The following is a 27,317-nucleotide window of genomic DNA, read 5'->3' as shown; positions in this document are numbered from 1 at the left end:
GCTGCAGACCACACGGAAACCGTATGTTCTTCTTGGCCCCGGCTCCCGTTCGGACTTTGCCCTCAGCCAGCTGCGGGACTCTGGCGCTCACGACCTGTCCTGGACACCGTGTCCTCCTATTTTACACAGGGGTCTGGACTGTGTGATGGGAATTCGTGTGTGTGTGCATGGTTTATGGAGCACGGAAATCCACTTTGGCTCAGTTTACCGTTCATAATGTCACGGTGTCACTCTGTGTCTCGGTTTGTTCGTCTGTAAAATGGGGATCATTCTAGCTGCTGCCTGGTGAGTTTATGGGGAGGAGGATCTGAGAGGTGCGGGAGGAACCCAGATCATGGCCGGCACACCATCCGCATCAGGGATCTCCTCCTTCACGCCTCCGGACAACAACTGTAGGGGATGGATTTCTCTCTCTCTCTTGATAACTATGCATTTATCCCTAACCTGCTCAGTAACTGCAATAATGAGCATGACCTGCAGGCTTTCCAGTTTCACCCATTTGCTACCCACCAGCACCACCTTGCGCAGCTCTGCCAGCCTCCCGGAGCAGACATGTGGGCAGTAGGGGCTCTGTGGGCAGCGGGGGCTCTGCCAATCGTCCTAAAAGCTGAGAGGGGTTTTCTTCCATTTTTCTGTGAGGCCGTCCTTGCAGGCTAAGCATCCGGGAAAACCAAAGCTGAGGTGGGAACCTCAGGGGACATGGGCAGAGAGAGTGGGGCAGTGGGGGGCCGTCCTGAGCGTCCCTTGTCTGGGAGGCTCCTGTCCAGTCTGGCTGTGGTCAGACCCCACCTGCCCCGCCTCCGCTGCTCACCTGGACCCACCACGGCTTCCTGCCGGGTGAGGAAGCACCAGAAGTGAGCCATTAAGGGATCGAAAACTATTTTCACAGCGGATTTTTACTGAACAAAAAAAGCAGTGTTTATGTCACTTAGACATTTCTGAGAAGACTTAGCTGGCTGTTCTTTTAAAAACATCACTTCAGCGCCAGTGAAAAATATAATCCAGCCTTGGTAATAAATTTTTAAAACACACACACACAAAAGTTATCAGCCTGTGAAACAATGCTTCCTAGCTTCCCACACGCCTCCGCATTTTAACAATGTCCCATCTGTGATGTCAGCCTGACGAAGTGGGCCTGTACTCCCCAGGTTCACTAAAATCTTTTCTGGCTAGGAACCCGGTCTCTCCTGGGCTGTCCCACGGACACCAGGCCCTGGGCCTGTGGGCCTGTGCCAGTTTGCATGGTGTGCAGAAACGGGAACAGTTCATCAAAAATCTGTTCGGCTTGTGCTTAATAAGAAACGTTTCCTCTGGCTCTTGTTACTAATTGCCAAAGACGTCTGTGTTTGGATTAAAACTCTGTCCTGTGCCATCTGGATGCCATCGATACGGCCCCACTCAGCCGGGAGCCCGTGAGATCAGCGGTTTCCATGTCGACGGCAGTTAGCGTCACATGGCATAGAGCGTGGTGGCTGCGTGCACAGAGGCGCCAGCCTTGGCGAGGACACAGCTTTGGCTTCACACCTAAGTATCTTCACTGATTTTCAGACACTGCTTTGAAATCATTTCAGTTTTAAGCCAATTACATTTATGGGTAAAATTACAGTGTAAATGTTTTTGGCCATTTGGGAAAGGACACGATGGGCTGGCTGAGGCCTCTGAGCTCCGTTTGTGGGAAAGACGTGTCCTCAAAGAGGCCTTTGAAAATCTCCAGCTGATGGGAAATCTGTTTGGGCTCCAAATCCAAGCAAGGATCCAGGTGTAGTATGTGGCCGTGTCGGGTGAGTGCAGAAGAGTGCAGGTGCACGGGTGGCCTGGCCTCTGAGTCTAGGGCCACAGCTCATCTAGATCTAGCCCAGAAACAGCAGTCAAGGGGAGCAAAACCCTCAAGAAAGAAACGAGAGCAGCTCTCTGGTCTGGCCTGCTGCCGTGTGCAGAACAGGACTCAGAGGAGACGGGTCATAATCATCTTTCTAAGGGTTCATGCGTCAGCGGAGGACGCAGAACCATGTCCTTATAAGGCAGACGGTAGCAGCAAACTTGGAGACACGGTGTGTGAAACACAGAAAATGAGCCTGTTAGCAACTCACCGTATTTGTTCTTCCTCAGATCAAGAATGCAGCGGCCAATGTCCTGCGGGAAACGTGGCTCATCTACAAACACACAAAGCTGCTGAAGAAGATTGACCATGCCAAGGTTAGGAAGCACCAGAGAAAGTTCCTCCAGGCCATTCACCAGTGAGTACGCTGCGCATTCCCCTGCCAGGGCCCTGCACCTGCTCCACCGAACTACAGGGGGAAACCCGCTGCCCACCCCCCAGTACTGGGGCGGGAACTGGGCCCATGTCACTCTGTTCCTCCCACTATTGCACCCACACTGGCCGGCACCATGCATGGGCTGTGGCAGGTGGAGGAGTAAGAGCCTCCAATATCTCCCATCACTCTGACACCCCCCTGTGTCACCATCACGCTGACACCCCCCCATGTTCCCATCACACTGACACACCCCCCATCCCCATCACGCTGAGACACACCCCGTGTCCCCATCACACTGACACACCCATGTCCCTATCACGCTGACACACACACACACCCTGCATGAGTGAACTGCGGTCTGTTGTCTCCAGAAAACAGGGATGTAAAGTGCAGTAGCAGGGATGGGGTTTGGGAGGTGCTGGGGGTGGGAGGAGGGCTTTCCAGAGGCAGGGAGATGATCTGAGAGGAGGAGGCGAGAGGCCAGAAGGCATGCTGCCTGGGGACAGGAGTTTGCTCTCCTGGGACCTGAGCTACACACCATCCTGGTCCATTGTCACAGGTGTGGAGGTCCCCAGTCTGGGGTTCCAAAATCAGGTGAACCGGTACAGCTGCAAATCCACATGCCGGGCTCCACTGTCCGCGCACGTGGAGCGTGGCTGTCACAACTCTTTCCCACAGACTGAGGAGCGTCAAGATGGAGCAGAGGAAGCTGAGTGATCAAGCCAACACCCTGGTGGACCTTTCCAAGGTGAGTGGCAGAGGCTGAGGGGTTCTCAGATGTGGCTGTAGGGACCTGGCCATCCCAGCTCCGTGGTGCAGGCCCAGGAAAGCGAGGCCCAGGCCCCCTTGAGTGGATCCCTGATCGGAAACCTGGTGTGTGGCCTTAGTGCGGGCGATTCCTGAGCCTACAGATCTCTGCAGCGTGCTGCTCATGCTGCTTGGTGGAGTGAGGCCCAAGAATGAGCTGAAGCTGTGCAAGGAGCACCCACAGGGCTCCTGGGGATGGCAGTGGCCAGGCTGCCTGGTCACATGATTGTGACTGGAAGCTCGGTTTCTTGCCTCCTCCAATCCTTACACATCAGCTTTTCTGGCCCCAAATCAGTGGTGGGGGCAGGGAGTGCATTTCCAGGCACGAGGCAGTTCATGGTGATGAGTGTGAAGGTACCAAAAAAGAGAACCCTCCCCTGAGAGCCCCAGGACGTGACTGCCACAGGGCCATTCCGCATTTCTGACACTGACCTGCCATAAGTACCAGAGAGAAACTTGGGGCTCCTTCTGTGAACCCTAGAACTGAAGGACTGAAGGCCACGCCACTGGCAGAGCTACGGCTGCTCCTCCCATCCTCAGCCTCTCAGGCCTCTCGGTAAAGATTGCACATCAAATGTTCAGCCCAGGGCCAGGCTGGCAGGACATTCCAACAGATGTCGATTATCATAATGGAACTCCTTCGTTCCCTGGGTGAGCAAGAGAAAGTCCCTCAGGCAGATTAGCACCCTTTGAAAAGAGGTGCAATCAGAGAAATTGCGGGTTTTTGGCCTCGTGCAGGTGCCTGGTTCAACAAAGGATCAGGCCAGAGAGGGGCCTCCCAAGCTCAGGGACTTGTGCTGGCGGCAGCAGGGGGGGGAGGAGGGAGCGGGGGCACGGGGCTGAGGCGGAGCCAGGGCCCCAGAGCAGGGGAGGGAACCCCCGGGTCTTGGGTGTGGTGTTAACATCCTCAGGTAGCGGAAAGTACTAAAAGGTTTACAAATGGAGGCGTTGATCAGCAGGACAGAAGGAAGCCTCGCTCCAGGCAGAACACGGCCAGACTCCAGGGAGAGGCTACAAGAACAGGGCGCCGGTGGCCCCCATGCCAGAGGGGTCCCCTCACCTCTCTGTGCTGTGCAGGGGCCTGAAGCACCCGCTCACCTCCCACCCCCACTCCACGGTGGCTTCTAAGCTCCTGTCTCCCTGGTGGCCCCAGAGACTGCGTGTTGTTGCTCTGGCCACAGGCAAGCATGAATTGGCGTCTGGTGGTCTGAATTCTCAATTCTCTGAGATGAGGTGACCGGTCAGTCTGGTCCCCATGAGTCCGCGCTCTGATGGCTCAGCTGTGGCCTGAAAGGGGGTGGTGCCGGGCCCACCTGCCCATGTAGGAATGGGCTGGCACCGCACCCCAAGAGTTTCTCTTATGGTAGCAAGCTTTCCCACCTCCCCTCTCACCTGGCAGGACACCCTGTGGCTGATGTCCTCTGGGAACATCAGGCACACGGACTTTCAAGCCTGGGCTGGTTCAGTACCACCCACAGCGTCTCACAGACTTGGGGCCCAGGGAGAAGCAGGCTGGCTGAGGGTCCACATCACTGAGTCACGTGGGGAACTAAACCCCACCAGTAATGGCAGCAGGCTGCCTGGCAGGAAAGGTGTGCAGGGAAGGGCTAAGGGGGCCTCTGCAGGGCTGCCATGGGGACAGGTGCGAGCCCAGAAGAGGGGGACTTTGGAGTCCACCTGCTCTTCCCTCCCAGAGACTCGCCTAAGTCCTGCCCCCTGCCCCGCCATGCCTTGTCAGCAAGCAGAGGGCAGGGGACCCAATACTGACTCCATACAGCCCTCCAAACCCGCCACCTGCCCACCCCTGCTCTCTGGTCCTTGCTAGATTAAGAAAATGGCATGTGGCCTCCAATATTATTTGCTAGATTAAATGGCTATCCCACAGGGTGGCCTCGCTGGGAGGACCTGGGTCTTATTTGCTAGCTTCAATTCCTTTAATTGAAATGTAAAAATAATTCCTAATATCTGAGACTCTAAGTGATAAGATGGTGTCTGTGAAAATGCTTTGTAAACTATATGGAGACTTTGCAAATGGTGGTTCTCATTATGAATGTAGATGAGGAAGCCAAGATCTAGAGGAATGAAGTGGCCACCCTAAGGTTGGGCAGCTGACCAGTGGCCACACAGGGACCCAGGTCAAGGGGCCTAGGCTCAGTCCATAGCTCATAGGGCCCTACAGGCTCATCAATGTGTAGTCTGGACATTCCAGGGACAGTGGCCACCTTGATGAGGTTCTGGATTGTTAATTAGTGAGGGCAGCACGATCACTTCCAAAGTCTAGTCCTGGGAACGTTGGGGTGTCGGGGGTATCCTGCACTCCCAGGCAGAGCTGCCTTCATCCTGCCTCTGCAGTGGCTCCTTGGGGGGCCCATCATCGGCCCCTTTCCCACCTCCGCTCTGGCCCTCACACTTTGCCACCTTCCTTTACTCTGCTTTTCCGTCTCTCCTTGGTCCCTGATCCCATGGGTGCCAGGGGTTTCTGCATCTTGCTGGCATAACTCAGACTTTCAGGCAAACAGGGTCAGGATGCTATGGGCAGATGACCAGAAGCCCCAAGGGCCTCATTACCTGGGAGGGGGCAGAGGGGGCATGCAGGGCTCACATGGCTCTCGTTCCCAAGGCTGTTGTCACCTGTTAACGTACAGAGGAGGGTAGCTGTCGCATAGATGAGCGCTCTCCAGGCCAACTCGGGAAGCCAGATTATATCCAGAAAGTGTCCTGATAAGAGAGAAGTCAGAGCCATGGACAAGACTGGGAGTGCACCTGTGGAAGGGGCTCAGTGGGGCTTTGTGCTGAAGTCATGGGGGGCTCTCAGCCTGTGGTCCGGTGGCCAGAGGGAATGGCGCCCTGGCCTGAGCCCCTCTGTTAGCTTTCCTCTGATCCAATTTGATGACTTAACTCTCAGAAGGCAAGTTTACTGGATACTTTTAAGTTTCATTTGATTGTCAGGTCTCCAGGGGCTTCCCTGATTGCGCCCCAGCCCCAGGCACCCCCGGGCTCTACTTTCCTTCAGACACAGGGCCTTGTTGGTAAACAGGAAGAAACCTAGGCACCTGGAATAACTTGTGGTGTGAAAGGTCTCTCCCCATCAGTGGATTCCTCCCTGGGGCAGAGGATGGAGGAGGGGACCTGTGCCAGCCTCACTCACCCATCATCCAGCCAATAGCTTTCAGGGACAGTCATGTGACAAACCCTCTGTGAAGCAGATTTGTGTCCATTCATTAGTTGAGCATCTCCTATGTGCCAGGTGCTGTTTTAAGCCCTAGAGACACACCCATGAGCACAGGCAAAGACCCCTGCCTGGACAGCATCCCTCCCTGTGGGTGGTGGTGGATGGTGATACCCAGGTGGAGCAGTTAGCTAGCACAGCAGAAGGTGGTATAAAGGAGGAGAGGGAAGCAGGGAAGCAGGATGGGGAGCAGGGATGGGGATAGGGTACAGTGTTAATCAGGGCACGGGAGACAGGGCAGGTCACCAGGATTCAGGGAGACAGCATGAGGTGGGAGGTTTACGGAGTTGGGGGCAGCATCTGAGAGTGAAGGTGGCAGGACATGGTGGGAGGGGGCTTAGAACTACCACAGTAGGACAGAGTCCTTAGCCAGCCCACGGGAGCTCTGCAGGTGGACTGGGCCTGCGGGGATGGCCCGATGGGGCAGTGTCTCTCCTTACCAACCAGGCAGGAGAGGGGCTGTGACCCCACAAGGCCACTCCGAGGGGCTGCAGACCAAGGTGAGCAGGGGTGTCTGGCGTCTCTTCCGGCCACTGTGCTAAGAGCAGCCCAGGGGCAATAATGTTATGACCGTGGGTGGTTATTATTAACCCGTTTTGTAAGAAAACTGCGTTTTAGAGTCGAACTTGAACCACGGCTGGCCGCCCAAGTCCCTGACCCCATCCACTCCCCAGCATGGTGCCTTTTTGTCAATGAGCGGGCTTGTACAGCCTCTGAGCCAAGAGGTTGGGCTGTCAAGGACCCCAGGAGGGCCAAGACTCACCCATCTAAGAAGTAATACTGCTTATGCATGTTTTCTGATGGGTCACTACCACCCCTATGTACCCCGCACCTCCGGGTCTTTTCCTGGGTCAGCAGGCTGGACACTCTGGTGTGGATGCTGTCCGTTTGTGATTTGGGAGCACTTTGTTTCTCCAGCCACCAGTCCCCATGTGATGACCTGTAGTATACTGTCCCCATCTCTCCCTACAGATGCAGAATGTCATGTATGACCTGATCTCAGAGCTCAACGACCGGAGTGAAGACCTGGAGAAACAGATCGGCAGCCTGGAGTCCAAGCTGGAGCACCTGGCAGCCGGCTTCAGTTCCTTGCCACTCCTCATTGCCGACGCCCTGCGCCAGCAGCAGCAGCTCCTGTCTGCCATTGCCGAGGCCAGGGGCGGCGCGGCGGGCACCACCCACACACCCCCGGCCTCTGACAGCCCCCTCGGGGTCAGCTCCACCTCCTTCCCTACCCCATACACAAGTTCAAGCAGTTGCTAAATAAACCCCCCACTCCAGAAGCATTACCCATAGGTCTTAAGATGCAAATCAACTCTCTCCTGGTCACTTTGCCATCAAGGAACAATCAGACCAGGGAACCTAAAGAGGAGAGACCAAGCTAATTAACTAACTCGGGTTCATTCAGTGTGCTTGGTTCGATATGCCTTGAAACCAGAAATCTAATCTCTGTTTAGGTGCCTCTACTTGGGAGCAGGAAGAGGAGGTGACAGGAAGCGGTGCCTCTGGCAGGGCCGTGGCTGCAGAACTGGTGCAGAACAGAAATCCACGTCAATCTCAGGTCTCGCGTCGGGGGTGGGGGGGGGGGCGGGGGCACCGAAGCCGCCGATGGAGAAGCAGCCCAGAAGCGGGTACCCCTTGGGGGGGGTGTCAGGCTTAGACATGGGCTCCTCACCACTGGGGTCCCGTGGACTCCCTCTCCCTGCCATTTGTCTTGGGAAGCCTCCGGAAGACAAAAGGCAGGGAGAGCTACACAGCCGCCAGAACTGACATTCTTTCCTCCCAGACCTTAACCAGTCATAAAACCCAATCCAGACTAAAAACAAAAAAGACAAATAAAAAGCCAGATTTTCTATCCAATATTGACATCCATATAAAGCTGTGTGTCTGCAGGTATATGCACATGCATACTCATCTCCCACGTTCATCCCAGGTCTTTCCTTGCTTGAACTTGACCCGAATAAAAGGGACCTGGTTCCTCACCTGCACGCAGTGGGCACTCCATGCAGGTGCATTGGTTCAAATGTGAAGGTGGGTGCTTTCAGCTCAGGTAGTTTGCTGGTGTTGGGCACGTTCTGAGCTTCACCAAAGGCGCAGGTCCCTTCAGACAGGACACAGCACCCCTGCTTGCTTTGAGATGGATGCCAGGCCACTTGCTGGCACTCTGGAGGGGCACACAGCCTTCTGAAAGTGGTGGCTGCACAGAAATTCCTTCTTACCTGCAAACTGGCTGTGTTCTGGTGGAGCACGGGAGCTGTGCACATGTGCAAGGGTAGGTGATGTGCAGGCACAGCCCAGGGGTGCCCCAGGGAGGAGGGGTGCTGTCTGGGGATTCGCTTAGCTGTGTGCATCCAGAACAGCCTTCCAGCCTGGGTGTTAGGAGCGCAAAGGGGTCCAGGGCCTCACCTGGACTGCAACAGGTGGTGGTAAGTGGCCCGTGTGGCCCCTTCTACCTGAGGTGAAACCACCTCAGAATGAAAGATTCTGAGGCTAAAGGATCCCCTAGAGAGCCTTGTAGGTGAGATGACAGATCTGTCAGTAGCCTGTTCCTCTTGTGCCATGTTAATCTTGGTGCCAAAACTGTTCAAATACGTCTCAAACTCCAAGAAACTTGAGAAACATCCTGACCCAGTGTGGCAGCCGGTGTCGTGAGGTGAGGCACGTGGATGCCATCTTTCATTGCTCTGTGTCTGACCACATACCACACTCATGTGTGAAGTGACCAGGCCATCATTGTGTCTCCACCGCTCTCCTCATCATGAGGTCTTTGACTTCAGCTCGTGGGGAGCTAAACCGTACTGTACGGAGTGTCTCATCTGTCGAGGGTAAGGCGACAGGGCAATACTTGCGAAGGGCTGTTCTGCTAGGCTTCCCTTTGCACAGGACATTGTCACTTGTCTGAGGCCTGTGTCCAGGTGAGCTGGGTCTTCTAGGGACAAGGGGGTCACTAGACTGCAAAAGGTAGATGACCTTGGAACGCAGTACTCTTTCCAGAAGATTGGGTCTCTTGCTAAACTTCCTCTTTTGTCTCTTCTTACTGCTGTTCCCCCCCTAAACAGTCTTGTTTTCATCTTGGTAACAACCCCTTGAACATCTCCATTGGTGGTTTACCCACCACAGACGCCACACTTGATGCTGGCTTTTTTTTTTTTTTTTACTTATTCTTTTGAGAAAGTTCACCTTCCTTTCTTATGTCCCAAGAATGGTGCTCCTGTTGCCATGACAGTGTGGCTGCACTGATAAACAGATGTCTACACAGATGAAATTCCGTGCAGTGTCTTTGTGGCATGAATTCCATCTCACAAGAGGAGACCACAGACAGGTCACCCTCCGTGTGCCGATCCTGGTCGCTGACCCATAGCCCTCACCTGTCACCTGTTCACACTTTCCATTCCACGCACACACGTACAGGGACTTAGTCTTAATTTCAAATAAATGATACACAAGACTGCATTGCCACCCCCTGTGCAGACGGTCAACCTGTCAAGGTCTGTGGATAATGCTGTGCACCTAAGTGACCCCTGAAGAACAAGCAGATAACCTTGGGAGGGGGCTGGAGTTACCTCCAGCAGCAGCAGCCACTGGCACCCCAGAAACACACGGGCACTGGTGGCATGACCCAACCTACTGGTAGTGCAATAGCTGTGTGTGGTTTCTTTCCTTGGCAAAAGAATGCTTAGTCCTCAAAAACAGGTGATCAAACCTGCTTACTGACTTGCAGTGGTAAAGGGGAGGCTGCTTCTCTGTACCATGTTTCAGCTTCATGTGGGAAGTTACCCATTCTCCTGTGAACACATTCAACCCTGATGATCCCAGGATGGATCACCAAAGTGCAGGTCCCTCCAGGTTTCCTCTCTGCAGCCCATCTTTTGGCTAATTCCTCAGTGCCTCAGCATCACAGTCAGACAGGAAAGGTGCAGGTTGACTGTCATGCCAGGCCTTCTTCTTCCTTATTCTCGTTTGGTGGTGGAGGAGGTTTAATTAGCTTCTCGAGAATTGGCTCTATGTAAACATGATTCATCACAATAACTTAGCTCTAGTGCTGAACTCATTGCATTCTGCTCACTCCTGGAAGGCGGACCCAGCATCAGAACCCTACTGTCACTTGTCTGATGACTTAGTGACAGATGAAATACCACAATAGTCCCCCAAAATATCTAGACACTTGAATCAAAACTACAGAGCCACCCCTCATCACATAAGCCATATTCTAGCCTCATGTACTGTAAAGTCAGGGAGGTACTGTGATACTTTAAGACCACTGGTGTCAGTGGAATTTCAGGACATAGCACCAGGTGGTAAATCATGCCAGTCTAGGGGCTCGCTCCTCCTCAGGCTGAAGTCCAAATATCAATCTGTACCTTTGGATCAAAGGACACATGTGCCTGCTCATCATCAATAAACTGCCATAAAGTGTCTGAACTGCTCTTGCCCTGCTTGTAATACGCAGCTTCATGACATCATATCTCTAAAAATGTTAATGCAATGCAAGGGAACAATAGAGGTGAGGCCCTGGGGCACCTTGGGCTTCTGGCCTCGGTGAGTGCCAGTGGCACAGCGGCAAACTCTGAGAATGAGGCGCCAGCAAAGTCCCAGTGGGCATGCATAGGTCTCCTTGCTTATTAAAGGCTGAGAAGGAGCAGCATCAAAGAAATCATTATTTCAATACATTTGAGGACCTCCCCCTTATATTCCTAGTGATTTCTGTGTGAGTAGAGGAAGGAAAAAGGAAGAAAGCTAGAGATACAGAATCGGAGTAAATAAGCTCTAATGCTGGACCCACATCTTTGGCCAATTAGTGTAACCACCTCACCCCTCGGTTTCCATGTGGTGAGAATGAAGATGATAGTTAACATCCTTCAACACAAAGTACTCAGTAGGTTTTACGTGGAGTCACGGTCGTCTTCAACAGCAGCCAGACTGCGTTCCCGTCCAGCCCACACTCAGATGTGGCATCTGAATGTCCTCAAGGGTTAGTGGAAGTGACTATGATGTGTCAACTGTGTAGGGAGGAATGTGAGACCGGCACACGGGCCCTCTCTCCTCCCTTACAGTGTCCCCTCCACCATCCATGCACCTCAAATTAGGAATCAGCATTTCATCCCAGAATTAATGTGTGGCTCTCACAGTACCACAGCATATACACTAGGAAGTCATCGCACTACCAGTAGGTTCTACGCTCTTTAAGTTACTGCTTTTAAATCCTAAAATGTGTCCCCAGTTCCACACAGCCATGCTACTTCCCTGAAAGTTGCTTCAAAGCAGAGTAAGGATCTGCTAGTCGTCGTGCTGCCTGTATGAACTTGGCAGCACTGGGTTTCAGTACGTAGACTGCTGTCCTGGGGTCTCCTGGTTGGTGTGGGTCAGCCCCCCCCATAGTGACCACGCCCTGGACACTGTCCCTACACTGTCCCTTCCTTCTCTGCTGCCACCAAAGTAAGCATGGAATGGAAATGGGGCCATTGATGCCATCAAAAAGGGATGTCCCAGGGACTGCGGCATGAACTGCCTGCTCCTGGTAGTTGAATATAGATGGGTGCCTGTCATCCTGAAAGCTTGTGCCAGGCTGCATAAGTAGAGGTTAACATTAAACTCCTGTCAGATGAGTAATGCGTAGATTTTGTACTGAAATAGATGGAAACTTTTTAAGAAGCACTCGGTGCAGTGGTGTATGAACAGACAGTGAAAACCAGTAGCTGTGACCTACTTTCCTTACACCATTACTGGAAACACCCAAACATCAACTGGAGTTCCTTCTGAACAAAACCATTATCAAAGCTTCAACATGTGACCTCCAAATCTAGGTGCCAAGTGCCGTGCGACAGTTGTTTACACGCCTGAGAAGCAGGCTCAGGAAGCTATATATCTTGGGCCTGGACCATGTGTTGAAACAAAAGAAATGTGCCCAGCGAAGCTGTTGGAGGAAAAGCACAAAATTCAACACCAACCTGTAGTTAGGATCCCAAAGAAATGCTGAATTTATAGCCAAAAACAAAAATCAGTGACTAATCAAACATGAATCTGACTGGAACAGCCAACATCCAGGTTCCCAGAGGAAGGAGAGGGAATAAATGACATTCTCTAGCTGTGTCCCATGGTCTCAACCAGGACCAATCCACCTTCGTCAGACATTTTAATGGCGCAACAACTCACTTTGGTCCCGGACTCCGTGGCCCGCGCTGAGCAGAAGAGAAGAGGAGAGAGCACATTTTCATTGATGAACTCGGAAACTGAAGTGTTTGTGTTCAGAATCATGTGAGCTTCAATAGGAATTTGCATCTAGCCTCTGTACTGCTTGCTATTTTTTAATGATAGGAGAAAGCATAACAGTTTATTTTAAATATGAAATATATTGCTATATTATAAAATATATTGTAACTTTGAACTAACATTTTGTATCACACTAGTGTTTGGCAGGCCCAGTGGCAGCCTGCTCTCCCAACGACTGTTTCTGAGTACACATCACCCAGACTGAGGGGCTTAGCCTCGGGAACTGCCGTCTTGTAATTCCCTAAGACCTGCCCATTAGAGACAAGAATAATGTTCCAGGCTTAGAAGAATAACTCTACCCAAAGCTCTATCAAGCCATTTCAGATGAGATTCTAAAAGCCATGACTCCCTTAGTAGCTGTGCAGAGCCAGTTTCATGATGGGCAGGTTCTCCCCATGTAAATGCAAAGTTTCAATATGAAAGTGATAGGAGTCTCAAGCTGAGCCACTGGCTCTTCCTTTGGGAATGTTAGAATTGGGCGTAAGGGAGAGTTCTCCTGTGACACGAAAGACTCAAAATTCTAGGCGCGTGTGTATCTAAGCCAGAGTCAAGCCACTGGGAGCTTCACTTACACAGGCCCAGGGAAACCCGGATATGATGTGCAGATGTGCGGAGGAGCTCCTCTGAGCCCTCAGGACCCTGCATTTATTCACAGCTCCAGGGGGAGTAAGGCAGGAAACAGGACACGCACAGCAATACCTGGCAAAGTGCCGGGCTTCCCTTTCTGCTCCTTTAATTCAGCCCTTTAGTGGCAGGAAAGGAGCTTCAAAGGAGGTGTTGTCTTCATTGGCAGAATTGGGGAAATTCTCTACTCGAGCAACTCCTGAACTCCATTCCCTTCCTTGGCTGAGTCGAAATTGAGACTCATGTAGAATTTCTTACTTCCATCCTCTGAGTGATGGAGGGACTATTTCTAGGTGAAAACAGGATGTGTTTAGTTGTAGAACAAAGGTTTTCTAGAATCAGTGGGGCCCTCTTGTTTGTTAGCATCACCCTGGGCTGACACTGCACCCATGGAAACCAAGCAGCATCGGGGCACCTGAGCTCCTGTCTTTTCCCTTCTCAACCTGAAAATTTACACAGACAGAGTGCAAGACAACAGGTTTTTTCCTGGGGAAAAGCTGGTACTGGTAACCTGAAAGAAAAAGATGCCAACGCCCGCTCCAAGCTGCTTGTGTGGCTGAGAGCTCACTTGCACACACAGCTTATTTTTATTGAACGAACTGCTCACAGTGTCTGCTACACCCCCAATTACATGTAAGGGTGGGTTCCACTAAGGACTCCCAGGGCACCAGAACTCCAGGGCACCTGCTTTTAGCAGGTTACTCACTTGCTGGCTAATGGAAATTAGTTTATTCTCAATTTTATATAACTGATGAATGTACTGGTGGTAATTGATTTGTCTTTTAATACTTTTCTGCTACTAAATAGAACTGTCTCTTTTGGCTTTTTCTTCTAGCACTCCTCAGACTCAGACTTTTACATTTATAGAGAGCAAATATATTCTGACTTTCCCCTCAAAGTTATTATTCAGTCTAGACCAAGAAAAACAATGAAAATTCCTGATTTGGGGAAAGCAGACCTCCTGACATTAATTCAGGTATATGGCTGTACACTAATCCTTGCTACTCAAAGTGTGGTCCACAGACCAGCAGTGTCAGCATCACCTAGGAACTTAGAAATGCAGACTCTAGGGCCCCACGCCAGATCTGCTTAATCCAATTTGGCATTTTAACGAGATCCCTAAGTGATCTGTATACACATTAAATATTGAAAAGCTCTGGCCTCACCACACAGCAACAGTAACCAACACCATTAATAGCTAGAAAATTAAACCATTTGTTCTTTGACCCTCATTTACAGAATTACTTGATGAAGTAAAGTCCTGTATGATCATAAGGATAAAAACAGATGCATCTCACAATTTCATTTGAGGTCATGTAATGTGGCTGGTGTACAAATAGGAGCAGCCTTTAAAAAAAAAAAAAAAGCTTGCTTTGTAACCTTGAGCCCCTTCAAAGTCCCTTTTTAGGTTTCTGGTTTTAGCCTGTGCTGGCAGGGTCATTGGAATATCAAGTGGCCCCCAGGGGAGGTCCCCCTGGAAGGGTACCCAGTCCCTGCTCAGCACAGTACAGAAATAGCTGCATCTGTGCTTCTTCCTTGAGAAATTCAGCAACCTACCAATGAGGACTCTCCTCCCCAGAGGAAACCTAGCAAGAGAAGTTAGTTTAACCTTCTAGAGACATTCCTAATCTCTTTTCAAGCCGGTTCTTTTAATCATTACCCCAACCAGAGACACTCTAAGGTGATCAAGGAAAAATGTGGATTATATTGGCACCACAAATCGATATGTACCCAGAAACAGTTATGTTCTAAATTAATGGCTTTAACCTGTTCATTGTAAAAAGTGCCTTGGACTTCGATCTAAAGAGGTCAGTATAAATATGTGTGTGTGTGACATATGTAGGCAAATATTTACATATTTATACATACATAGGTGCACACACATGTACCCGCACATTCATATACAATATATACATACATATATAAACGCTTCATGATATGTCATATTGCTATTCTCAGTTCCATTTATTTTGTCTGGTCCTATGTTATTTGTTTAGTGACACCTTTACACAGAGAGGATCTATTCAGGACATTGATGTATTTTTTTTGTTTGTTTTTTACTTTTTATTAAAAAGGTAAAGGCTATTAAAAAAAAAAAAAAAGTCAAGTGCCTGAAGGTTTTGAATGGAATTGTGGTAAATTTTCTCAGGTCACCAAAAAGGAAACTGATCTTTCCTTTGGAAAATACTTTTCTGTTGCAGTGACTTTTGTTTTCCCTTGGTGGGAGTTGATAAATACCAACGGTTACAGTAATTTGGTAATTTTGTTGTGATTAACTTTGTGGTCTCCATAAAGCAACAGCAACAATTGCTCAGGCCAGCGCCCACTCTCCTTCACGCATTAGTGTCAGAAGGGATTGGTCTTTCTGTGCCGTGGACAGCGTGGGCATCGGGCCAACTAAATCACAGGGGTGGGGGTTCCAGCAGTTCTAAGTACTGGGTGCTTTCAGTGGCGCTCACAGAAGGACAGGTGGGAACTCCTTCCTGGACCAGGTGGGAACCTGTCCTAGAGGCTGGCAGAAGGGCCCCGGGAAACTTTTGAGGCTCCTGCACCCTTCCTACAATAAAACAACCACCTGGACCAGTCAGGTTCTCTATCTTAGCCAAAGGTCTCATCTTTCTACAGTGTGACAGCTTGTAATGGACCAACTTCCCTGGTTAGAAGCCCCCAGGGATCCAAGGAGAGTCACCAGGTTGTCATTGCTCTGCTCTTGCGCTAAAGGAGGGATTTTACTTCTTGAAGCCAAGAAATAGCTCTAACTCCCTGCCCAGGTGATAACAGCCTCATGACAGCCAGGGCCACTCCAGAGAGGTGATGTCCCCCTCATAGGGGCCAGAAAGACAAAATGTTTCTGCAGCTGCCCCTACAGATGCCCCCCCAGATACCCCACAGCTGTCCTCACAGATGCCCTCCAGATATCCCCATAGCTGTCCCCACAGATGCCCCCACAGCTGCCCCACAGATGTCCCCACAGATATTCCCACAGATGCCCCATAGTTGCCCCACAGATGTACCTACAGATGCCCCCACAGCTGTGCCACAGATGTCCCCACAGATGTCCCTACAGATGCGTCCACAGCTGCACCAACCACAGATGCCCCCACAGCTGTTCTACAGCTGTCCTCACAGATGTCCCCACAGATCCCCCACAGCTGCCTCACAGATGCCCCCTCAATAGTTGGCACCCTGGAGGGGATGATAAATAGCACTCCCTGTGCTGTGCTGGGAGTCTGAGCTACAGAAAACCAGCTGTGAGTTGCTGCTCTAAATCAGGGACCAACCATGACCACCCCCGGAAGCTCTCAGCGCAGCAGGGAGAAGGGACACTTGGCGGCTGGGAGCCTCCCATGGCCACTGTGGGTCCCACGTGGAGACCAGGCTGCGGTGTTCTGACGCTGGGTTGCGGATTCCGAGGCCCGGGTGGGAGTGCACCAGGGAGGCCGGCCTGGGTCTGTGACTCTCGCTCCTTTCTGTCACACTGAGGTGGAGGAACAGGGCGTGGAAAGGTTCCAGAAGGCTGGGATGTGAGGGCACTAAACAAACACAAGGGAGCAGCCTCAATTCAACACCAAACGTGCTCACCACGGAGTTCCTCCAATTGTGTCTTCTTCCTGCCCTAGGACGGCAGTTGTGAAAACAGGGATTTTTAAAAGAGGAAATCTTAATTTAGGTGGGAAACAGAGCCCCCTGGCAACACTGCCTCTGCAGGGCCAGGATTGCCCCACTGTTGACAGAGACGGCCTGCCGGCGCGGACACCCCCAGCTCCACCGCCCTCCGACAGTGCCTGCACAGGCCCTGGGGCAGCAAGCCTGCCTGCGCTGTGTCTACACAGGGGACCCTGCAGGTCAGCGCCCCACTTGTTCCACGGACATGACAAAGCTTTTCAAACTTTGCTTCCCGCTGGGACCCACCCCTCCCAGAAGCTTCTGGAAACGCCAAGGTCAGTCAGTGCCCCCAACCCCTGGTGCTTCAGAAGCCCAGGGGTTCTGAGAGGCACCCAGAGTTGAGTACCGCCCCCAGGCCTGTGAATGAGAGCACCCAGCCTGGCCAGTGCCCCCTGGGATCTCTGAGCCCCAAGCTGGCGAGGAGGTCTGGGGGGCAATCGATACAAAAGGGGGGTTGCCTGCACCTCCTTCCTTCTCAGGTCCCTACGTGTGTCCCACGCAGAACCCACTGACCTCTGCTGCTCCGCATTCGGACTCTGCAACGCTGCCGGCTGCGTGTGGGCCTGGTTGCCCAGCCTCTGCTTCCTGTGGGCACACAGCCCACCCAGGCAGGCACAGAGTCTTTCCTGGGCCTCTGCCCTGGGCAAGGATGGGGGCATCCCGACATTCTCATTAGGCAAAAAAGGGTTCCGATTCAAAGGAAAGGTCCTAGCTAGCAGGTGTCTCACTAAATCCAACACAAAAATAGGGTCACCTGCCTGCGACCCTCGTCGATCTCTTCCTGACTGCATTTAATTATTAAAGCATTGTCTCCTGTCTTAAAGGAAATTTGATGCATCATTACATCATACATCTCTGTGGAAGCTGGAAACTCAAAGCTGGGCCCAGTTCCCCAAACTAGAGGATTCCCCTAAATCCCGGACCCTCTGAGTAAGACTGCCCCCTGCTGGTCAGACAGCAACACGCGTCCCCTGGCTTGTCTGGGGAAAGGCTTCTTCAGAGCCTACTGCCCTTACCTTACACACAGGAAGTGAAGACAAGTGATCCACCCCAAATCAGAGGATGAGGGCAGACACTGCACTGGAGGGTGGCCACGCCGTGGCAACAATGCTTCTGTGCCAGGTGGAGCACTCAGGCTGCCCAGCACCTCTCCAGTGTCATCTTGGCCTTACCTCAGCACCAGTATTGATTTTGCAAATGTCAGATAAAAATAAAAGGCCCCTGATTCCCCCCAGCACATGTTCACACCACACATAACCCCAAACACACATCATCCATCTCCTAAAAACAAGGATATGCACATTTCTCCTGGCTAAATTAGTTCATCATGTATTTTATGCTCCAGAAGCATTGATCGTTTTCAAATTTATCTGCCTTTCATTTAAAGAATTTAGAGCTAATACTTACAAATCTACAAGACCACCCTCTGGTTAGGAAACATTAAATGAGATTATTAAAATGATGCAATTCTATATCCTGCATTACAGTAGGTTATGCTAATGTGGTCCAGGTCATTAATCTTTATTTCAGCCAGTTCTACAAATAGAATATGAAGATTAGCCAGAATTAGCTTAATCTTTTTTTGTTTGTTTATAGCATGAATTTGAAATTTACACTTTATTTTTCCCAGGGACAAGTCATAACAAATGGCATTTCTTTTTTTTAAGTAGGCTCCATGCCCAGCGTGGAGCCTAGTATGGGGCTTAAACTCATAACCCTGAGATCAAGACCTGAGCTGAGATCCACAGTCCAACACTTAACCAACTGAGCCACCTGGGCGCTTCCTGCAACTCTTGATATGCAATTCTGTCCCCTGGGAAACCAAAGGTTGGAAACATGAACATATTATGTTACCACTGCTTATGGGCAATGTCATCTTAGATGAAGCTTCTTTCTGAAACTATCTTGCCTCCTACTCTGCAACACTGGTGTATCTCTTAGAAGCCATCAAGTGTTTCTTGAGAAGGAATACATACAGCAGGGGGCACCCACACCTAAGCACTCATGGGGGGAAATCTCAGGTCCCCTGCAGCTCCTGTAAGCTCCAGTTCAATTGCTCTTTCTTCAAACACCCTACCCTTCTCACCTTCTACCTCTCAGAAGAAGGTAGATACATAATTTTGCCTGAACTTCAGAGTTTAGAAATCCTGTTGTATTTATACCTAGGATTTCTTAGAGAATTTTTTCTAAGAATGGCAATGCAATGTCACTTGACTCACAAGTTTGGGAAAATAGGTCCCTGTTTGGTTTTGGGTTAAATGAGAAAATAATCCTCTGGGATGGTGTGAGCATGAGCAGGAGCTGACATCCTCAGTTCTCTCATCAGGAACATGATGAGGAAAAGCCATGAAGGACATTCACTTACTGCCTTCTGGCTACCCATTCCCCCCCCAGCCTCCACTATGCATTTGGGTGGGATTAATCCAAATTTCAGATCATGGTGGGCTTTGGCAGGCTCAAGTACACACTGCTAAGGGATGGGCAGTTAGCCCAAATCAGGCCAATAGATAAATGGGTCCCAGAGCCAGGGCTCAGGGAGGAGCGACCAGAAAAGATAGTCTGGCCCAGGAACTGCTATGACTGTTTGTGTCATGAGGTGGGAGGTAGGGTTGACAGGGGGCCAATGTACAGAGCACAAGGATGCACCAAGGCTCCAGACGGCAGAGGTAGGGAGCAATGGGTACCTTGGAGCCACTGACTGAATCTTCAAATCACCTGGGCTTTACAGCAAAGCCATTTGGAGGTGGATTTTTTTTCGCCACATCCAACATAACGAGTCCTGGTGGAGAAGAACCAACCTCCTGTGCTCATGTCTGATTTCCCAGAGCAACAATCAGGATGAGAATTAAAGAGAGATGCCTATTCTGCAGTTCCCGCATTTAAAACGCATGGGCGCCCAGCTGGCTCAGCCAGAGGCACTTGTGATGCTCTATCTTGGGGTCATGGGTTTGAGCCCCATGGTGGGCAAAGAGCTTACTTAAAACACAAAAAGTTTAAAACATAAAAGTTAAATCAGATAACAAGAAAACTGGGGATGTCAAAACTGATTCTGGGGTGCCTCTTAACCAGCAAGGTGGACGGATGATGGAGGAAGGGGAGCCACAGAGAAGCTGGTGAAACAAACCCGCTGGAGTCCACAAGAGACCAAAGCAGGCAACAACAGACTATCACATCATGGCACGTCATATCACATCATGTCATGCCATGCCGTGGAGTGTCACATCACGTCACATCATGCCAGATCAGTTTGTGTTGTGTCATGTCATCATCATGTCATGTCATCATATTGTCGTGTCACGGTGTGTCATAGCTGGAATGAAGAGTGCAATAAAAGTCATTTGATATGATTTGAAAGGAAAGTAAATACTGGTAACTTTAGGATTTGATAATAAAAATTATAAAGTGACAGAAAGAGTTTATATTGAAATAAAGTTATGGGGTGCCTTGCTGGCTCAGTGGGTGCAGTACATGACTCTTGATTTTGGAGTTGTGAGTTTGAGCCCAACACCAGGTGTTAAGAAACAAAAATTTTTTAAAAAATGAAAGAATGTTTATGACTTTCAAATTACCAGAGGTTGAAAAAAATGAGGAAAAATCAATTCAAAAGGAGGAAGAAAAAAACACCAAAAAGGTGGAGAAAAGCAAAAGGACAAAATAAAATGGAATAAACATATCCAAATATTTCCATAATCACAATAAGATATTGATCCAGGTACTCCAAGTAAAAGGAAAGGATTGTCAGACCAAGCATTGTAAATTTTTGAAATAAATGCTATTTACCAGGGATATGTCTAAATAATAAGGAAAAATTAAAAGTACAGATTTTTTAAGATACACCAAGTATATTATAACCAAAAGAAAGTGGATGCAGCTATATAAATATCAGGGGAGAAACAAAATTTAATATACAAAGCACAGAGTTCACCATGAAAATATAACAATTCTAAATTTATATAATATGTTTAATCATTTGGCCTCAAAATACATGAAATAAACATTTCTGGACTACAGCACAACACAGATAAACATAATAGGAAATTATAACATATCTCTGAATAAGTAGTAGATCAAGCAGACAGAAAAAAGTTGAAAGGACATAATTAATAACCATAAAAGCTAGAGAACACACATTTTCCTAGTATATGGACCATTAATGAAAATTAACCCCTTATAGGACTGGTACCATGCAAATAACACTCTCTGACTACTAGGTAATATATACCAAAAAAACAGTAAAACAAACAAACAAAAAATCATAACCAAAAAAACTTTCTTTGGAAATTAAGAAACACAAATAATTCACAAATCAAAGAATAAATCACAATGGAAATTTTAAAATATGAAAATACATTTCAAAATGAGTTGAAAGCAATTTTAAGGAAAGCAGAATAAACAAATAGAGACCAGAGAAGAAGTTAATTAAACAGGAAATAAACCTATATTAGAAAAGATTTTTTAAAAGCCAAAAATTGGTCCTCTGAAAACACTGTAATAAAATCTATATACCTCTAGCAAGACTGAACAGAAAGAAAGAAAAAAAAGACTGAACAGAAAGAGACAAAGGAAGGGAGGAGGAAGAGAAAGGGAAAACATAAAATAATATTAGGAATGATACCACAAACACTATAAATAAAATAGGAGATTGGGAAATAAACGAAAAAGATTCCTAGAAAAAGATCACTTACCAAAACTGACTCAAGAGGAAATAGAGAAATGGAAGCCATCAAATCAATCAACTAATGGCTCAGCCTTTTCCCACAAAGAGAACTCCTGGTCTGGATGGTTTTACCAGCAAATTCCACCAAACTTTCAAGGAGGAAAATAATTCCAATTTTACACATTTTCCCCCCAAAGCACAAGAAGAAAAAAAAGTCTTTCCCCAACTCATTTTATGAGCCTAGCATAACATTGGTATCAGAATACAAGAGAGGAAAGCCACAGACCAGTTTTACTTATGACTCTAGGCACAAACATACTGTTACCACACCACATCTAGAAATGGGTCGGGGAGAAAACAACATGATTAAGCTAGGCTTATACCCAAAAATATGATTGTTTAATATTAGAAAAATAATAAAGTTCACCATGCTAACAGATCAAAAGTGAAAAAATAATAGTAACAGATATTTATTTATTTATTTATTTATCTATTTATTTTAATTTTTAAAAATATTTTATTTATTTATTCATGACAGACAGACACACACAGAGAGAGAGGCAGAGACACAGGCTCCATGCAGGGAGTCCGATGTGGGACTCAATTCCGGGTCTCCAGGATCATGCCCTGGGCCGAAGGCGGTGCTAAACCGCTGAGCCACCGGGGCTGCCCAGTAACACATTTTTAAAGAAGAAGTAAAATCAATATAGGTTAATTTATAAAACACTGAGCAAAATAGGCAGACACTGTGTAGAACCACCCAGTGACTCACACTTTTTAATAACCCCTCCTGTAGAGCGCAGGCAGGACTCTCTTCTAGCCAACGGAATATGGCAAAGGTGATGGGAAGTCATTCCTGTGTTTAGATCTTATTACAGAAGATGCCTTCTGAGCCGACAAAAGAGATTCTCCTGCTGACAGAGATAAGCTGCAAGCTGCCCACAGAGGGGCGTGTGGCAGGAAGTGCCAACAGCCAGGAAGATGCCGGGGACGGATTCTGTCAACAATCTCAAGGAGTGTGGAGAAAAGAGCCACCCTCCTGGAGCCTCCAGGGGGCAGCAGCCTGGCCATACAATGTGGGGCTCTGAGCAAACCACCCAGCAGGGCAGATCCATGGAAACTGAGGTATGTACGAGATGCATGCTGATGCTGTGGATCACAGGGTGTATGGTAATCTGTTCAGCAGCGATAGGAAATTAATACAAAAGAGCTTCCTTAACCCAAGGCATGACATCTACAAGAGGACGTCTTCCTAAAACACACATCACACTTAATGTGACATCAAGACACCAGCTCTTACCACCTCCCCAGTGGAGGTCCTGGCATTGCAATATGGGTAGAAAAATAGAAGGAAAAGGATCAGAAAGGAAGAAAACATCATTATTCACAGTATCACTTGTCTGTCTACCCAAAGCCATCTAAAGAGAAATTATTAGAATTATGACTCTCTGTAAACAAAGTTAGCATAGTTGCTGGATGCAAAGTCAATAGATAAAAATTACATTTTTATATCTTATTAATATGAAACTAAGAAGTGAAATCTTAAAAAAGAAACCAAAAATATTTAAAATGTAGCAATAAACTAACAGCAGGCATACTGGAGTTTTACAAGGAAATTATGGGACAGTATTAACAACAATGGAGAAAACATAAACAAACAGGGAAAATTCGATGTTCAGGTTTTTACATACATTTCTTTCCCCCAAAATTCGTCTATAAACTTAATGTAGTGACAGTCAAAATCCAAATAGGGCTTTTGTGTATGGACCATTACAAGCTGATTGTAAAACTGATACCAAAAAAAGGGGGGCTCAGCACATATCAAGAACGCATGTCACGTAGCTCTAGTAATTAAGGTGATGTGGTCTTTGAACAACGCATGCAACAGAGAGCTGACAAACAGCCTCACCATTCACGGAAACTTGATTTATTAGAGGGCTGGCTCTGCAAATAAGTTGGGGGGAAAATGGACTTTTCAATCACCAGCATTGAGACAATGATTATCTACATTCATACACAAAAATTAATTCTGGTTGGGTTAAAAACGTAAATGCAAAGAAAACCTGTGACACTCAGAAGACGACAGAAATCACTTCTTAAACAGAACTCCAAAAACCCAGACCATAGAGGGAATGACTGACAAGTTTGAATACAGGAAGATTAAAACCATCTACTCCATTTTTTTTTTAAGTGAGAAGATGAGCCACAAGTTGGGAGATGTTTACAACCTGTCTAACTTAGAAAATCCAGGAAGCTGGGACGCCTGGGTGGCTCAGTGGTTGAGTGTCTGCTCAGGGCGTGATTCTGGAATTCTGGGATCGAGTCTCACATCGGGCTCCCCACGGGGAGCCTGCTTCTTCCTCTGCCTGTGTCTCTGCCTCTCTCTCTGTGTGTGTGTGTATCTCTCATGAATAAATAAATAAATAAAATATAAAAAGAAAGAAAATCCAGGAAGCCAATTGGAGGGAAACAAGCATAAGATAGGAACAGGAATTTCACAGATAAGGGATCACAAACCGCCATAAACGTGAAAAGATGGTCCGCTTCACTGGTGATGAAGGACATGCAAATGGAAATCCAACTTACTATTTCACACCCTCTAGAGTGACAGAAAAAAGTCTGAAAATCGGGGAATGCCAAGTGTTGGGAGTATGCGAGGCAGCTGGCGCTCTTGCCCACTGCCAGTGGGGCTGTGACAGGCACGGCTATTTGGGAAACCATTTGGCATTATTTAGAAAAGTTGAGTATGTGCATATACCCAGCACTATTCGTAAAACAAACAAAATAGCACTAGAACTGACCCAGAAGGAGAGAAGGAGGAGATAAACAGGCCCCATCACACGCGGGGGCCGGAACGCAGAGGGAAGAAGCCAGCCCAGGGAGACCCCGCCCGGTGTGTGCCCGCGCTGTGCGGTCGGCCAGAGCTCCACACTCTGGGCTCACGCGGACATGGGTGTGGCGTGGGGAACCAAGGGGTGGGGGACGGCCGCCCTCCAATGCTGAGCTCCTCCTGAACAGTTTCTAAATTTCAGTGTGGGCAGGTAAGACGCGGGTGTTCACCTCCTTCTTCTGCAACCCGTACAAAGACGAGTACACTCGTGCACCTGCCATGGGCACCTGGCCCCCAGGGCTGGCCCAGCCAGCAGCCGGAAAGAGCGGCAGCAACATCTAAGGTGGGCAGGGAGAGTCACCAATGTGTGGACCGCCACAAAGCCACACACACACCATTGTGACGTTGTCTGGGGCTCCAGAATACATAGATGCCCACAGACAACTGTACACCTGCACTTAGGAGCCTGGTGAGCCCCCTGCCACGTGTGCCCCGTCAGGTGTGAAAGTCCTTTTTCTTCTACTCACAGAGAACTCGGGGCCCATGGCAGAATAGCCAGGAAACTGAGACGCCCACTCCCCCAGAGCAGCAAGAGCCCTGCAGAGCTCAGCTCACTTGATCTAGAACAAACCTGGGAGCCCAACACCCAGATCTGGAGCCAGTTCCACGGCAGGTCTGCCGCCGACTTGGGTGTTTCCTAGCTGGTGCCCTCCGATGAGTGGGAACCCTGCACCTCCGCTTTCCCATCTGTAAAATGGGGACAGTGATAGTGTTGTGGTGGGGAGATGGACGTGAAGATGGGTGCAGTGACGAGTGGGGCCTCCGCCCGCCTCCAGGTACAGGACTCCCGAGTGTCCTCTGCTGGGGTGGAGCCTCTCACCTCCAAGCTTTCTGCTTCACCCAGAGGGAGCAGGCTCATTCCACCATTGTTCCTGTTCATCCGAATGGTGGTGCTTTTTGGTCTCCACCACCTCCATTCGGCTGATTCTATCAGCACAAAATAAAGAGGGCTGGGAATCCCAATACCGTGTCCCGGGAGCCCCAAATCAAGTGTGTGGCTCACACAGCTCACACGGCAGCCTGGAGTCTAGAAAGCAGATCCTGCACTGTGATTAAAAACAAGCTTTACTGCCTCAAAAGCACAATCCTGACAATCTTCCCATCACCAAGAATTTGTGGGAGCTGACAAGTACTTCCTCCAAATCTAATTTTACAGAGGTTTGCATTGCTGAGACTGTAGCTTTTCTCGTCCCTGCAGAGGACATGCTGGGAGGTGTCCCACCTCATCCCCAGGCCAGCAGCCCCCCACCCCCCTCCCCAGCAGCTCCAGGCTCATCCCCAGCCTGCAATTGAGGCCCTCCTTGCTGCCCTCTATGGGGTAAGGCCTGGTGTGCCCCCTGTCAGGTGTGAACTTCCTTTTTCTTCCAAAATGAATTCAGAGAAATAACACTTCACAGTGCATCCAATTTTCAACAATCTACTCTCTTCTCTCACCAAAAGTGCTGTGATGCAGACTTCTGGCTGAATTAATTATAAATCGCTGTCTTCCTATTCTTGCTCTTTCTCTTCAGTATGCCAAAACTCTTGGAATCAAGAAGACAAGATGCTGCTTTTTTTTTTTTTTTAGATTTTATTTATTTATCCATGAGAGACACATGGTGGGGGGGGGGGGTGTTGCAGAGACATGGGCAGAGGGAGAAGCAGGCTCCACGCAGGGAGCCCAATGTGGGACTCGATCCCGGGACTCCAGGATCATGCCCTGACCCAAAGGCAGGCACTAAATTGCTGAGCCACCCAGGCGTCCCAAGAAGACAAGCTTCTAAATAAAGACCATCTACAGATCAAACCATGCTATGCCCCACAAGACTGCTGGTCAGGTGCTGCCCTGTCAGTGGGACAAAGCCCACATGCTTCACTGTGATCCCTAATTCTGCCCTGGGAGGGGGCAATCCACTCCACAACCTCCCCTCAGTGCAGTTCCCAGCTCACACTCACACACACACTCCTGGGGCCCACTAGCTTGAGTTTCGCTGACCTAAGTTCCCCATGGGCTCATGTGCTCCTTCAGCCTAGAGAGCCCTCACCCATGTTTTGCCGAGGAAACCCCGCCATATCCTTCAAGAGTAGCTTTTGGTCTCCATGTTCCTCACTCCAATGATAATGACCACCCTGAATTCAAACACCTGCCTGTCAGGATCACCCAAAGAGCTCTCTCAAACTACATATTCCTGGACCTCACCCAGACCTACTGAGTTAGAATCTCTCAGGATGAGCACGTTCCCAAGGCCCCACAGATGGCACTGAGAAGTCGAGTGGGGCCGCAAGGGAGACCACAGGATGGGATCCAAATACTCTAGATTTGGAGCCAAGCTCTACTGCAAGCTAGCTGCCTGGTCCTGCCTGGTCAGTCTGCTCAGCATCTCTGGGTCTCTGGACGCAGGGGCCACGGTGGTAGTAGTACCTGCCTCACAGGGTTGTTGTGAGTTTTAACTGAGTGGGTATAGAAAACCTGCCCAGCACACAAAGTCAGCGTTCAGTAAGTGTTAACTGCTGTTGCGTCCTTCTGGCACACATTTCCAGTAAACTTCACCAGACAGTTACCACTAATCACAGTAATGAGACTCGGGTAGCCCAAGCAGAGCAGCACGTGTGCCCACATGTGCAGGCCCTCAGAGCTCATGTCTGCTCCTGTAAACCAAGCTGGGCTTTATTTCTGTGGCAGGTGGGCCATGCTGAGGCCGCCCTTGGGGAGGGCTGCCTTGACACTGGGAGCCAAGTGGCAGCAAGTAGGGCCCACGTTTTGGGCCTCTCTGTATCCCCTTGGGGAGGGCTGCCTGACACTGGGAGCCAAGTGGCAGCAAGTAGGGCCAACGTTTTGGGCCTCTCTGTATCCCCAACACCTAGCACAATGCACACTGTCTGGCAGGCCCCGGACAAATACTGGCAGAAATAGGAGTCAGTCAAGAAGAGATGGAAGGC

General features: G+C 49.3%; 1 protein-coding gene across 5 annotated transcripts in view; it reads left to right on the top strand.

The window, feature by feature from the left end:
- The window catches only part of KCNN3 (potassium calcium-activated channel subfamily N member 3), a 166,491-nt gene extending 158,340 nt beyond the window's left edge, over positions 1 to 8,151 (top strand). For 4 of the 5 annotated variants that reach the window (XM_072732466.1, XM_025997169.2, XM_072732465.1 and 1 more), the window contains 3 exons: positions 2,110 to 2,237; positions 2,934 to 3,003; positions 7,264 to 7,602. In XM_072732466.1, coding sequence (XP_072588567.1) covers positions 2,110 to 2,237; positions 2,934 to 3,003; positions 7,264 to 7,554 — 489 coding nt within the window. In that variant the 3' untranslated portion in view covers positions 7,555 to 7,602. Of the gene's footprint in view, positions 1 to 2,109; positions 2,238 to 2,933; positions 3,004 to 7,263; positions 7,603 to 7,748 lie in introns of those variants that run through there. The other variant, XM_025997170.2, reaches the window with a different exon arrangement.
- Positions 8,152 to 27,317: the final 19,166 nt, after the last annotated feature.

Source organism: Vulpes vulpes, chromosome 13 (assembly GCF_048418805.1).
Source record: "Vulpes vulpes isolate BD-2025 chromosome 13, VulVul3, whole genome shotgun sequence".
NCBI lineage: Eukaryota > Metazoa > Chordata > Mammalia > Carnivora > Canidae > Vulpes > Vulpes vulpes.
The sequence above is the reverse complement of the archived record's forward strand: the minus strand, read 5'-3'. Positions and strand labels throughout refer to the sequence as shown.